General features: G+C 41.7%; 1 protein-coding gene across 4 annotated transcripts in view; it reads left to right on the top strand.

Moving 5' to 3' along the window:
* epha6 (eph receptor A6) overlaps positions 1-15322 on the top strand; it is a 617472-nt gene that overhangs the window by 492664 nt on the left and 109486 nt on the right. For 3 of the 4 annotated variants that reach the window (XM_048540624.2, XM_059650322.1, XM_048540622.2), the window contains exon 6: positions 13220-13344. The exons of the other annotated variant lie outside the window; for it this stretch is intronic. In XM_048540624.2, coding sequence (XP_048396581.2) covers positions 13220-13344 — 125 coding nt within the window. The remainder of the gene's footprint in view (positions 1-13219; positions 13345-15322) is intronic. 4 annotated transcript variants of the gene reach the window in all.

Below are 15322 nucleotides of genomic sequence, written 5' to 3'. Positions count from 1 at the left end.
ATTGAATTATGCTAGAGTTAGGGGGTATGCTCATTCTTGAAACTACTGCTGATTCCAGGGAAGTTGAGGCCAGCTTCACATTTAGAGAACAAAGATACAATGTGGCAAAGACTTGTGGTAAAGCAGACTATTGGGAAAGTTTTAAGAAACAACATGATAAACAAAAAATATTAAAGAGGAGAAGATAAACTTTGAGGGCAAACTTGCAAGTATTATCATGATGGACAGCAATAACTTTTATTTAAATATGTGATGAAGTACATTAGCATAGATAGATGATTAACTTACTAACAGAAGAGTTTGAGTAGGGATAACAGTTGGCACTTTCAGGATGGCAACCTGTCACGAGCTGAGTACTGCAGGGATCAGTGCTGAGCCACAATTATTTACAATATACATTAGCAACTTAGATTAGGGAAGTGAATTTACTATATCCAAGTTTGTGTGACACAAAAATAGGTGAGAAGGCAAGTGGTGAGGATGACACAAAGAGTCTAAAGAGGGATATGGACAATTCAAGTAAGTGGGCAAGATATTAGCAAATAGAATCTGATGTGGAGAAAATGTGAGGATCTGTACTTTGGGAAGAAGAGTAGAGGAGTGGAAAGTTAGTTAGATGGAGAAAGCTACAGACAAGAGGGATTTGTGAGTCTGTGCATAAATCTCAAAGCCAGAAGATAATTTCAGTTGGTAATAAAGAAGACAAATGGAATGTTGCCCTTCATTCCAAAGAGAATGGAATATAAAAATAAGGAGGTTTTGCTAAAACTATACAGGGCAGGAGTCAGCCCACAGCCGAAATACTGTGAAGAGCTTTGTGTACCATGAAGGAGATATATACTGGCAATGGATGTCGTCCAGAGATGGTTCACTAGACAGTTCCCGAGTATAGAGGGAGTGTCTTATGAGAAGAGGTTGAGCTTATGTTTGGGATGTACTTATTGGAGTTTAGAAGAATGAGACATGCCCTTTTAGAAACAAACAAGATTTCCAGGGAATTTGACAGATTATCTGTACAAAGGTTGTTTCCCATTGTGGGAAAGTCTAGCACCAGAGGGAATTACCTCTGCATAAGACAGCATTGAGGAATTCCTTCTCTAAGAGGATAGTGAATCTGTGAAAAATTTTATCCCAGAGGGCTGTTGAGACTGGGACATTAAGTATATATTTAAGGTTGAGATAGACAGATTTTTAATCTGTAAAGGGAGTACACAGTAAAGTCAGAAAACCTGGAGTGGATTATTAGATCAACGATAATCTCATTGAATGAAGGAATAGACCTGATGGGCTGAATGATTGCTTCAGCTCCCATATCTTACGGTCTTGTGATTCTAATTTATGTATGTGTCCTTGCGTGAAGAAATTATTATATTTTGAAAAGTTTTGCAGACAGACAATATACAGTCAGAGAAACAGTTAAATTTGAAGTGACAACCAGAAATTACAAAAGCCTTTGTGCACAATTACCACATGAACAGAGTGAAGTCATTTAAATCTAAGTCAACCAAGTGTAAGGTCTTGTGCATAGTGAGAGCAATGAGAAACTATTTTTCTGCATTGAATGGCATTCAAATGCCTATGACATAAAGTTGAAAGTAACTTCAGAAGTTCAGTTGACTAAGCAATATGGGCTGTGTGCAAGTGTAGCTTCAGCAGCAGTCAGCCGCGTCCACTTTCACAGCTGGAAGGATAACTGCACTTGGTCCTTGGCACTCATCCAGATCAACTCTATGGCTCAACAGAAATAGAAAATAGAACATAGAACATAACAGCACAGTACAGGCCCTTCGGCCCTCGATGTTGTGCCGACCTGTCATACCGATCTGAAACCCATCTAACCTACACTATTCCATGTACGTCCATATGCTTGTCCAATGACGACTTAAATGTACCTAAAGTTGGCGAATCTACTACCGTTGCAGGCGAAGCATTCCATTCCCTTACTATTCTCTGAGTAAAGAAACTACCTCTGACATCTGTCCTATATCTTTCAGCCCTCAATTTAAAGCTATGCCCCCTCATGCTCGCCGTCACCATCCTAGGTAAAAGGCTCCCCCTGTCCACCCTATCTAACCCTCTGATTATTTTATATGTTTCAATTAAGTCACCTCTCAACCTTCTTCTCTCTAATGAAAACAGCCTCAAATCCCTCAGCCTTTCCTCGTAAGACCTTCCCTCCATACCAGGCAACATCCTAGTAAATCTCCTCTGCACCCTTTCCAAAGCTTCCACATCCTTCTTATAATGCAGTGACCAGAACTGTACACAATACTCCAACTGCGGCCGCACCAGAGTTTTGTACAGCTTCACCATAACCTCGTGGTTCTGGAACTTGATCCCTCTATTAATAAAAGCTAAAACACTGTATGCCTTCTTAACAGCCCTGTCAACCTGGGTGGCAACTTTCAAGGATCTGTGTACATGGACACCGAGATCTCTCTGCTCATCTACACTACTAAGAATCTTACCATTAGCCCAGTACTTTGCCTTCCGGTTACTCCTACCAAAGTGCATCACCTCACACTTGTCTGCATTAAACTCCATTTGCCACCTCTCAGCCCAGCTCCGCAGCTTATCTATGTCTCTCTGCAACCTACAGCATCCTTCGTCACTATCCACAACTCCACCGACCTTAGTGTCGTCTGCAAATTTACTAACCCATCCTTCTACGCCCTCATCCAGGTCATTTATAAAAATGACAAACAGCAGTGGACCCAACACCGACCCTTGCGGTACACCACTAGTAACTGGTCTCCAGGATGAACATTTCCCATCAACTACCACCCACTGTCTTCTTTCAGCAAGCTAATTTCCGATCCAAACTGCTATATCTCCCACAATTCCATTCCTCCGCATTTTGTACAATAGCCTATTGTGGGGAACCTTATCGAACATCTTGCTGAAATCCATATACACCACATCAACTGGTTTACTCTCATCTACCTGTTTGGTCACCTTCTCAAAGAACTCAATAAGGTTTGTGAGGCACGACCTTCCCTTCACAAAACCGTGCTGACTATCCCTAATCAATTTATTCTTTTCTAGATGATTATAAATCCTATCCCTTATAACCTTTTCCAACACTTTACCAACAACTGAGGTAAGGCTTACTGGTCTATAATTACCAGGGTTGTCTCTACTCCCCTTCTTGAACAGGGGAACCACATTTGCTATCCTCCAGTCATCTGGCACTATTCCCGTAGACAATGACGAGTTAAAGATCAATGCCAAAGGCTCAGCAATCTCCTCCCTGGCTTCCCAGAGGATCCAAGGATAAATCCCATCCAGCCCAGGGGACTTATCTATCTTCACCCTCTGAAGGAATTCTAATACCTTTTCCGTGTGAACCTCAATCCCACCTAGTCTAGTAGCCTGTATCTCAGCATTCTCCTCGTCAACATTGTCGCTTTCTAGAGTAAATACTGTTGAAAAATATTCATTTAGCGCTTCCTCATCTCATCTGACTCCACACACAACTTACCACTACTATCCTTGATTTGGCCTAATCTTACTTTCGTAATTCTTTTATTCCTTAAATACCTATAGAGACCCTTAGGGTTTACCCTGATCCTATCCGCCAACAACTTCTCATGTCTCCTCCTGGCTCTTCTGAGCTCTCTCTTTAGGTCTTTCCTGGCTACCTCATAGCCCTCAAGTGCCCTAACTGAGCCTTCACATCTCATCCTAACATAAGCCTTCTTCTTCCTCTTGACCAGAGATTCCACCTCCTTCGTAAACCACGGCTCCCGCACTCTACAGCTTCCTCCCTGCCTGACAGGTAACATATTTATCTGGGACACACAGGAGCTTTTCCTTGAATGAGCTCCACATTTATAATGTGCCCATCGCCTGCAGTTTCCTTCCCCATTCTATGCTCCCTAAACCTTGCCTAATCTCATCGTAATTGCCTTTCCCCCAGCTATAACTCTTGCCCAGTGGTATACACCTATCCCTTTCCATCACTAAAGTAAACATAACAGAATTGTGATCGCTATCACCAAAGTGCTCAACTACTTCTAAATCTAACACCTGGCCAGGCTCATTACCCAGTACCAAATCTAATGTGGCTTTGCCCCTTGTTGGCCTATCTACATACTGTGTCAGGAAGCCCTCCTGCACACTCTGGACAAAAACTGACCCATCTATAGTACTCGAGGACAAAACTGACGCATCTATAGTACTCGAAGACAAAAACTGACCCATCTGTATTACTCGAGGACAAAAACTGACCCATCTATTGTACTCGAGGACAAAAACGGACCCATCTATAGTACTCGAAATATAAATCAAGGAGTTCACTGCAGTATGTGAATGCACAAAATATGGTTGATATGATTGGGGAGATATAGGTACAGGTTGCTATGTGGAACTGTAATGTGGCTATAACAGAGACATGGCTCAAGGAAGAGCTGAACTGGGTTTTAAATATTTCTAGTCACAGTGTGTTCAGAAAAGATAGGAAAAGGGAAAAAAAAGATAGGAAATAAAGACAAATAGTGAAGGGATACATTTTGAGCTGGGGAGGCTTTGTAGCTGAGTTCTGCAGGAAATACATGGGAAGATGGTGATGATTGTGGTTGTTGGAGGTCAGTCAGCTCAGCTCCAGCACATCACTGCAGGAGTTCCTCAGGATAGTGACCTCGGCCCAACCGTCTTCAGCTGCTTCATCAATGACCTTCCCTCCATCATAGGGTCAGAAGTGCGGATGTGCAATCATCAGCGAACAATATTCAGCACCATTCATGACTCCTCAGATATGGAAGCAGTCCATGTTCAAATGCAACAAGATCTGAACAATATCTAGGCTTGGGCTGACAAGTGGCAAGTAACATTCATGCCGCACAAATGCGAGGCACTAACTATCACCAATAAAAGATAATCTGATCATCCACCCCTTGACATTCACTGGTATTACCATCACTGAATCACCCACTATCAAGATTCTGGAGGTTATCATTGACCAGAAATTCAACTGGACTCCTCATTTAAATACAAAAGGTACAAGAACAGATCATAGGCTAAGAATGTGGTGGCAAGTAACTCACCTCCTGAATTCACAAAGCCTATCCATCATCTATGAGGTACACGTCAGGGGTGTGATGGAGTACTCCCCACTTTCTTGGATGAGTGCAGCCCCAAAAGCTTGACACTATCCAGGACAAAGCAGCATGCTTAATTTGGACCACATCTTTAAGCATCCATTCCCTCCACCACCAATACTCAGTAGCTCAGAGTCTTCAATCTACAAGATACACTGCAGAAATGCACCAAGGTTCCTTATGCAGCACCATCCAAACTCATGACTACTTCCATCTAGAAGAACGAAGGCAGCAAATACATGGGAAAACCATGACCTTCAAGTTCCCCTCCAAGCCATTCACTATCTTGACTTGGAAATGCATTGCTGTTCCCTTCACTGTTGTTGAGTTCAGTCCTGGCATTGTCACTCTAAGGGCATTGTGGGTTTACCTACAACACATGGAATGCAGCCGTTCAAGGAGATAGCTCGCCATCACCTTCCCAAAGGCAACTGGGGATGGGAAATAGATGCCACCAACCAGAGACACACACATCCCATGGATGAATTTCAAAAATATTAATTTAAGGACTGAGATAGAAACTGCAGATGCTAGAGTCAGAGATAACAAAGTATGGAGCTAGAGGAACATAGCAGGCCAGGCAGCATCGAAGGAACAGGAAAGCTGACGTTTCAGTTCGGGAGCCTTAAGAAGGGTGGTCTGCTGTGTTCCTCCAGCTCCACACTTCTTGCTTTTCCAAATATGTGTTAATAATTTAGATTTTGGAATGCAGGAGTCAATTTCCAAGTTTGCCGATAGTACAAAATTTGTAACATTGTCAACTGTGATGAGTACAGCACAAATCTATAAAAGGACCTTGAGAAGTAGGTGGAGTGGCCAATAGTTTCAAATAAAATTCAAGGCACAGAATTGTGAGGTATTACATTTTGGTAGAAAAAAAACATGGAGATATGGTAAAAACTAAATGATGCTACCCTGAAGGGTGTATAGAGGCAAATGGACCTGAGTATATTTCTGCATAAGCCACTAAAGATAGGCAAAACAAAAGAGCTGAACATTGACTTCAGGAAACAAAGTGGAGAACATGCCCCTATCTACATCAATGGTGCTGAAGTAGACATGGTTGAGAGCGTCAAGTTCCTAGGAGTGGTGGTCGTCAACAATCTGTCCTGGGCCATCCATGCCGATATGTCAGTCAAGAAAGCACAATAATGCCTCTACTGCCTCAAGAGGCTCAGGAAATTTGGCATATTCAAAAAGGCTGCTACCAATTTTTATAGATGCAGCATAGAAATCTTTTGGAAATCTCTTATAATCTCTTCAGACACAATAGCTTAAACACACAAACCAACAAATTCGAGTACAGTTTCTTCCTCACTGTTATTAGACTTCTGAATGGACCTCTCAGATTTTAAATTTAATACTGAACTTCCTGTTAGCATACCATATGCACAGCTGTAACATTGTATTCTTCACTCTGTTCTATTACCCTTATGTGCTTTGTATGGCATTATCTGCCTGTATTACATGCAAAACAAAAGTTTTCACTGTACCTAGGTACATATAACAATAATAAATCAAATCAAATCAAGTCAAAAGGTGAAAGGACCAGTAGAGCAAGTAGTTAACAAAGCATACTGTAGCTAGGTTCCTTTAATAGGGAATACAGGAGCAAGGAGGTGATGCCTAACTTGTATAAGACACTGTTAGAATTAGAATTAATGTTACACAAACTCAACTACAGAAGTACAGTGAAAAGTGTATAAAGTCGACCTTCTTGGCATCATCTTTGGTGCAAAGGTAAGTAGGTACAAATCTTAGGTTACAAGTAGAAAAATAAAGAATTAAAGTCCTCCTTTAACCATTGGCTTGCAGACGGCCCATGCTGAGCTTCCCCATGAGAGTTCATACACCACATAAGGGCTCAATCTCCCCCTTGCTGGGCTCGATCCTCCCCCCCCCCCAAACTGGCCTTGATCTCCCCCTGTGCTGGGCTCGATCTCCCCTGTGCTGGGCTCGATCCTCCTCCCCCCACACTGGCCTTGATCTCCCCCTGTGCTGGGCTCCATCTCCCCCTGTGCTGGTATCAATCTCCCCCAATTCTGGGCTCGATCTCCCCCATCTGTGCTCAGCTCAATCTCCCCCATGCTGGGCTCATCTACCCCATGCTGGGCTTGATCTCTCCCATGCTGGGCTCAGTCTCCCCCATTCTGGGCTCAATCTCCCCCGTATTGGGCTTGATCTCCCCCTGTGCTGGGCTTGATCTCTCCTGTGCTGGGCTTGATCTCCCCCATTCTGGGCTCGATCTCCCTCATGCTGGGCTTGATCTCCCCCATGCTGGGCTCAGTCTCCCCCATTCTGGGCTCAGTCTCCCCCGTTCTGGGATCAGACTCCCCCATTCTGGGCTCGATCTCCTCCATGCTGGGCTCGATCTACCCCATGCTGGGCTCGATCTACCCCATGCTGGGTTCAGTCTCCCCCGTTCTGGGCTCAGTCTGCCCCATTCTGGGCTCAGTCTCCCCCATGCTGGGCTCGATCTCCCCTGTGCTGGGCTCGATCTCCCCCATTCTGGGCTCAGTCTCCCACATTCTGGGCTTGATCTCCCCCCGCTGGGCTCAATCTCTCCCCCATGCAAATTGTTCTCCTCTGGGCTGGGCACACACTCCTCCACGATGCTGTTTTACTACCGACTGCTAGAGTCCAGCCCAGTCTACCAGGCACCCTGCCACCTACTGCCATCCAGGGCTCACCGGCCACCTCGGTGCAGATTGTCCGAATCCCAATCCGGTACAGCACTGACCCCCCCCCCCCCCCCCCCAAGCCAATTCTACACTAAGGACTTCAGAGAAACCATGGTGCTATTACACCAGTCGCTTCTCATCAGTGGACTGTATAGGGCCCTCAGACGCTGCTGCCTCCACAGCTGAGTTCCTTCCAAAAGGTAAGATCCAAAAATTTGGAAAAAATTTTTTTAAAAAGTGAGAAAAGTGGAAAGAAAAGCAGTCAGAGAGGACAACCCTGGCTCAGAAACCTTACACTGTCACCATCTTGTAGGGTTGAAACTAGTTAGACCTCGGCTGAAATGCTTCACGGTTTTGGATACTACACTTTAGGAAGGATGTAAACATGTTAGAGCAAGTGCAAAGAAGTTCCTGAGATGAGACACTTTTGCGCTGTAGATAGTTTGGAAAAGTTGGGACTGTTTACCTTTGAAAGGGAAAGGCTAAGAAGAGAACATGAAAAAAAACAGAACTGTGAAAACAATATCACAAATTGCTGGAAAAACTCAACAGGTCTGTTAGCGTCCCTGGAAAGAAAGCAGAGTTAATGTTTCTCGTCCAGCGACCCTTCTTCAGAACTTCTAAAGCTAGAGATTTGATAAAAGGTTTCAAAATTATAAGCGAGGTTGGACAAAATAGTTAGGAGAAACTGTCCAAACGTAAAATGATTGGAAATGAGAGTGCACAAATGTAAGGTAATTTGTAAAGGAAGCACGATGAACTGATTCTCATAGTGAATAGTTAGGGACCGAAACACACTGCCTGAAACTGTGGTGGAGGCAAGTTCAGTTGAAGCATTCAAGATGCTACCAGCTGATTGTTCAAATAGAAACAATGTTCTGGGATGGGGAGAAAGACTGTGAAAAATGTCATTGTACTCTTTCATAGAGTTAGTGTAAACATGATGGTCTGAAAGGCCTCCTTCCGTGCCTACCAATTGTATGATTCTGCAACCCACAGAGTATTGATCTCATGTACACACCTGCTCCCCTACATGGTACCCATTTCACACACATCTATTCTACTGTGCTGTATCCATCTCACACATACTAATCCCCTATATTGTATCCGTCTCTCACGCACCTCCACTACACTATCCATCTCTCATTCACCTACTGTCCTATAATGTATCTTACTCCTTTATACTGTATCCAACTCATTCATACTATTCCCCTACACTGTATCCACCTCTTTCATACATATTCCCCTACACTATCCATCTCATGTTCACTCCTACTCCTCTAAATTGATTGCTTGATGTTCAAATGCTACACTTTTAAACTCCATCATTTTTCATCCCAACGCCATGACTCACATTCTGTCAGCAGAAGTGCCAACTGGGAAAAAAAAATTAGGAGCACAATTGAACCATTTGGATTTTTGAGTAGGCTCCTTGATTCAGTGAGATCATAGCTGAGTCGGTTGTTATCTCCACCCAGCATTTCCGTCTGAACCTCATTGCACTTGATTCCGTTGTCCAGATGAAGCAGGACTCAGAAGCAAAATATCACTTTCTGTGTTAATGGCTTTTCTTTATCTAATGTTCAGCTGGCAGTGTATCCAGTCTTAAATACATTAAAATGATTAAATCTCAGCATGATTTCTGCTGCAGTAATATCCAACAGATGCTGTTTTCTCACTCCTGCCTATATCAGCTGTTGAAAAAAAATGATAGATTGCCAGTGCCTGACACAGACAAGTGTGGCCAGAGAGGTGCATCATTAAATTCGCTGCTGCACAGTACAGAAAGTTTAAACCCTTTACTAGTGTTTATCAGGAAAGACTGACAGGAACAGGGTTCTCAAAACATTTCAAGTTGAGGATGAGTGAGTGTGTAATAATGCTGTCCTGATAATGTCGCTGCTATTAACAATTTTACAGCCATTATGTCCAATTACTCATCAGGACATTCTGACAGACTTCCACTTAAGATATTGTGAAAAAATTTTAATAAAGCAGATTTTCTTCAACAATTGCTGATGCGCACACATCTCAAACCCACTGATTGTCTGCATAATGGTTGTTATCTATGTTCTAACAATGCACAGTGTACTGATAGAATGATACGACTCAGGAGGAAGTCATTGTGCCTGTGCCGGCTCCTTAGTAAAGCTATCCAATTAGTTCTACTCCTTTACTCTTTGACCACAGCCCTGTCAATCCTTCCCTTTAAGTATTAATTCAATTCTCTTTTGGATATTATGGCTGAATCTGTTTCCACGTTCTTGTAGGCAGTGCATTCCAGATCACAACTTGCTTTGTAAAAAAAACTCTCATATTATTGCTACTTCTTTTGCTAATCTTAAATCTGTGTCATCTGGTTACCAGTGCTTCTGCTACTGAAAACGTTTTCCACTACTTATTCAATCAAAACCGTTCACAATTTTGAGCACATTTATCAAATTGCCTCTTAACCGTCTCTACAGAACAAGCTGAGCTTTGTATTTTCTCCAGATGATTGCATCAAGGAACAATCCCTGGCACTGTGCTGTCAATTTTGTCTCTACCCTCTGCAAAGCCTTGAAATCCTCCCTAAAGTGTTGTTATCCAGAGTTGTATTTTGTTTGCAGCCTGGAATTATTTTCAACTATCAGTCGAGTTCAGGGGGAATCTGGATTTCTTTTTCAACAGATTTGTCAACTTGTCCTGTTAATATGCGAACATATGTCAGAACAGCTGTGTCTACTCGTGGAGCAGCTTAAAAAAATACTGTTTTTCAGACCGAGTTGTCATGATCTGGAATGCTCTGCCTACAAATGTGCCATTTGTTTATGTTACTTCTCTTGCTTTCTCATTCTATAGTGATAACATATGTGCTGTCATGAAACACAGATAGCTCTCCATAGCGACTGGTGTCTTAGGTAATGGTTCTGAAATAGTTAATGTTGGAGAACACATTAAGATCCACCCAATGTGATGATATGGTACAGGTTTGTATGGGTATTAGGAATCTATCTTAGGATGTTGTGGAGTGCAGACTTGGATATCCACAAATCTGCTCACAATCATAGTCACAACATCTAATCAGCGAATGTACAATGAGCTAATGCACTCTGTTTCTGTGGTATTTTGTTTCAGATAACCATGGCTGGCACATTGGGGAATGTGGTAGTGTGTAAAGATCTCTTGAGATAGCCCACTGACAACTGTTCTCCTTTATCTTTACTTTGTCTTGGGTCCATTGTGTGGTTATGATAGAGAATGCACAACTGGAGAGTATCCACAGAAAAGGCATGTTGTTTGATAACAAGAACATTTGTTGCATGAAAACATTTAGTAGGACTACATTTGGTCAGCTATAATTATTCGACTGTCAGGGAGCTAATATAGATACATCCACTCCCTCTGAAAGTTCAAGTAGAACTTCTTTCCATCCACATGTATGACATCAGCAAACAGCGAGGAACCAATGTATCATTAACCCTTCTATAACCAGTACCCGAGATGACAATGTGTGAAGCTGGATGAACACAGCAGGCCAAACAGCATCTTAGGAGCACAAAAGCTGACGTTTCGCACCTAGACCCTCCATCTAGACCCTCTGATGAAAGATCTAGGTCCGAAACGTCAGCTTTTGTGCTTCTAAGATGCTGCTTGGTCTGCTGTGTTCATCCAGCTTCACACTTTGCTATCTTGGATTCTCCAGCATCTGCAGTTCCCATTATCCCCGAGATGACAATGCCTAACTTATGAAACAAACCAAACCTTGTCAAGAAAAGAGCCTCTTCTTGTCAAGACTCAGTAATGACTGATCCTCTGCCACTGGAAATCACTTCAGCCCATGTATCCAGTCAAAGGACAGAGGATTGGTTGCACCAATCCTCAACCACAATTGCAGTAAATTGTAGGCAATCTCAGCTTTAATCACCCTTTCTGAAGTTCTGCCTCCCATTAAAGCTGCCTTGAATATCCTGCAGCTTTCTCCCTATGGAAGATGTGAAAACATAAATTAAGTGAAATGTATAAGTTTGATTTGGTGACCATGGCAGAATATTAGAAATCCAAACAGAGTCCTGGGCGTGAAGGTAGTCTGATTGCCTTAAGAATTTTGTGTCTCCTCAATGGGTGAGTTTTGCTAGCAAATAGATTAAAAGTACAAGCATTTTATCCATGATGGGGAGGAAAAATTAGAGGAGCACCTATCATAAGCAGCGACCAAACACTGCCTAATAGCCCTTTGTTATGGCATAGAGTGCATAATTATCAACAGCAGTAATGTTGCCAAAGTCCTATTCTCCAGGTTGTCAGAGAATGGGATGTTGGTAGAGATGTGCAAAAAGGTAACAGAATGTCGTTTCCAAAAAATGCTTGAGTATTGATAATGATGATGTTATTAATAATTTAAACAATAAACATGTGATATTAAAATAATTATTATTTCACATACTAGCAACTGGACAGTCAGCCTCAGTAACTGGTTTATACTTCCAATTTTTTTTTAAATGTATCTCTGCCATTTTTCTTTCTGACAGTGATGTGATTCTCGCATTAATTCTTCTCAGTTAAAAGATTTTTGAAGATTACTTTGTCAATGTATTTGAATGGACACAGTAATGTTGTGCATATGGTATGGACAAGTAATCCAGGGAACATGAGCTCAAATTCCACCATGGCAGATTGAGAATCCAAATTTAGTTTAATAAACCTCTGAGGGAGTTATGGTGGTACCGGTAAAGGTATGCATAAAGCCGTTAGGCTGCTGTAAAAGCATCCTCCACTTTGACGGAAACCTCACCAAGTCTGACTTTCTATGTGATTGTAGATCTATACCACCATGGTTATTTCTTAACTGTCTTTGAAATGAACTAGCAATCTACTCAGCTGTATAATATCACCACCAGCAGTTCACTCAGGAGACCCATCACCATTCATTCAGGGCAAGGAGCAATAAAATATTCCCTTTTCAGCAACATCCACTTCCAAAGAAAAACTTATTATGGAATAACGAAAGAGGTGGTATAAATGTTTAGCTTGGTTTGATGATGGATGCTTGCTTTGTTTTGGTAATGATTGTGACTTTATCTTTCTGACAGCTCCACACAGAGCTATATTCGAAGCAAACAAAGCTCAGTGTTCATGCTCTTGATTAAGCACAAACAAGTAAATTAATGCCCCATCACTCATGCAGCACTGTTTGTGACCTGTTGTCAATAAACCACTTAGATTCATTGATGGGACGAGAGTCAGGGGAGTTATTGGCCAAACACAGCACGCAGTGAAGTTCAAAAACAGTGGTTAACAGAAGAGACTAAGGGTGTCCACCTGTGAAATTGAAATAACCACAATCGCATGTTGCATTATAAAACTTTGACAAGTGCTGCTAAACTGATCCAAAAGCCAAAGTTTCACTTGAGCTGGTTTTCCCTATGAATATTTTTACAGAAACTTTTGTCCTTTCAGCTCCCTCTCTGATTAGGTTTCTGAGGAAAGATTGGGCATCCCAGAACAGTATTGGTCTGTCATGGCAGGAGCCTGAGCATCCAAATGGAATCATTCTGGACTACGAGATAAAGTACTATGAAAAAGTAAGGATCCATCGAGAATGTCACTGTACAAAATATTTAGTTCCTGAGAAATTACAAGCAAAATCGACAACCTCGTAATGAATCCTTATAACATATAAAGAACCGAATTATAATTTTTTGCGATAATTTTAAAATGCATTGAAATATTTGTTTTCCCATTAATATTCTAAGTGGTGACTACTAAAGGAAAATGAACCTCAAAATAGCTGTGTCTGGTTTTCTGTTGATGTGATTGGCTGTCCCAGTACAGGCCTTTGCCAATGACTAATTTAATTGTTAATTTGTTCCTACTATTAACCTTGACATTGTGTCAGAAAGTAAAATCTCACACATAATTATAAATTGAAGTGCATCTGTTTTTGTGAAGGACCATGTTCACTGGGAATGGAGGTAAGAGATGAAATTGCTAGCACCGTCATTTCCAAGCTGTCAGTCTTGCCTTGAGCATGGACAGTTGGCCATGCCAAGCCTAGGTATCTTTGCAGTAGAGGACACCTGGGAGTTATTAAGAGGCAATATTCTAATTGCAGGAGCCTGTGCATTTGCACAAGTGATGTCATCCCACAAAAGCACACAACTGTTTACATTCATTAATGAATATTGAGGTTATACTTCGACAACTGCCCAGTAGCTCCTGCATTTTTGAATGAGATTTCAGTATGCTATGAGTGGAAGCAGCCAGTTCAACATCTACCAGATACCTGAATGCTACAAATTATATCATCCAACATAAAAACTTACTAACTGGGATGTTAATGTATATATGTAAAAGGCTGTGAAATGTAACCATCATACATTGTCTGCTTTCATCTTCTACTCATCTTAAACCCAAGGCAATCTCAAGCTTGACTGTTTATGTCCTAACTCTCTCAATGTCCTATTCACTCATTTTCCCTTCGGTCAGTGACCTATATGAGCTCCCAGATAGGTGATGCCCTGTTTTAACATTCTAGTCCTTGTTTCCAAATCAGTTAATAGGTTCACTCCTTGCTAGCTCTGTAATCGTGTCCAACTCCACAACCCTCTACATCCTTGTAATTTTGGCCTCTTGAGCATTGCTGATTTGAAGCACTCCACCATTGATGGCTGTGCCAGTAACTACCAAGGTTCTTAGCTCCAGAGTTCCTAAAAATAAATCCCTCTGCCCCCTCATCTCAGTTTACACAGAGATGCTTCTATAAATCTAAACGGTTCAATCAAGCTGTTTTATCATCTGTCCAAATATCTCAATTTCAGGATTTGCATCATATTTTGCCTCTGTTTCTATGATAAACGTTTGAATGTTTTATTCCTTTTAAAGGTGCTATGTAAATGAAAGTTGTTGTTTACATGCAAATTTGTGTCTCAGTTTTAAAAGTGGTGAAAAGCAAAGTCACATGCAGTCATCACTGTGAACAAAAACAGCTTCTAAATGCATTCAGCTAATATTTTTAAAAATGCTACATGTGAAAAGGAAAACTGGTATGGACGGAAACTGAACTGAGCATCTGACAAGTAGGTGTCTGATTAGATCAGTTGGCTCAATGGTCATCAGTACCTGATGGGTTCCTGTTTGGGCTGAGGCAAATTTGGAACCTTGCTCCTTCCTCCATCCTTGACAGTGGAAGGCAGTGACAAGCCAGCACTGATAAAAGCTGCAAGGAACCTGATCAGGATGAAGCATCATCAGACAATTAGGAGAGGAACAGGACATTCATGACATATCTGGTAAGGTATAGGCTATTTCAAATTAACTAAGAAAGGATCCAACAGTTATCCCATGTAGCATTAAAAAAACACACCCGCTAAGTTATACACTGCTGCACATTAATGAGTGAATAGTGTAATAGCCTTTAAAGTTATTTATTGGTTTGTTTACCACAAGCACTGCAGCAGGAAAGTCTTTGCTATGGCTTAAGTCAATAACATATGCCTCACTCTGACACCCATCATATTTTAAAGGAGTAAATCCATTAAAAAAGCGAAGACAAGTTATCTA

The sequence above is a fragment of the Stegostoma tigrinum genome, chromosome 12, assembly GCF_030684315.1.
Source record: "Stegostoma tigrinum isolate sSteTig4 chromosome 12, sSteTig4.hap1, whole genome shotgun sequence".
Lineage (NCBI taxonomy): Eukaryota > Metazoa > Chordata > Chondrichthyes > Orectolobiformes > Stegostomatidae > Stegostoma > Stegostoma tigrinum.
The sequence above is the reverse complement of the archived record's forward strand: the minus strand, read 5'-3'. Positions and strand labels throughout refer to the sequence as shown.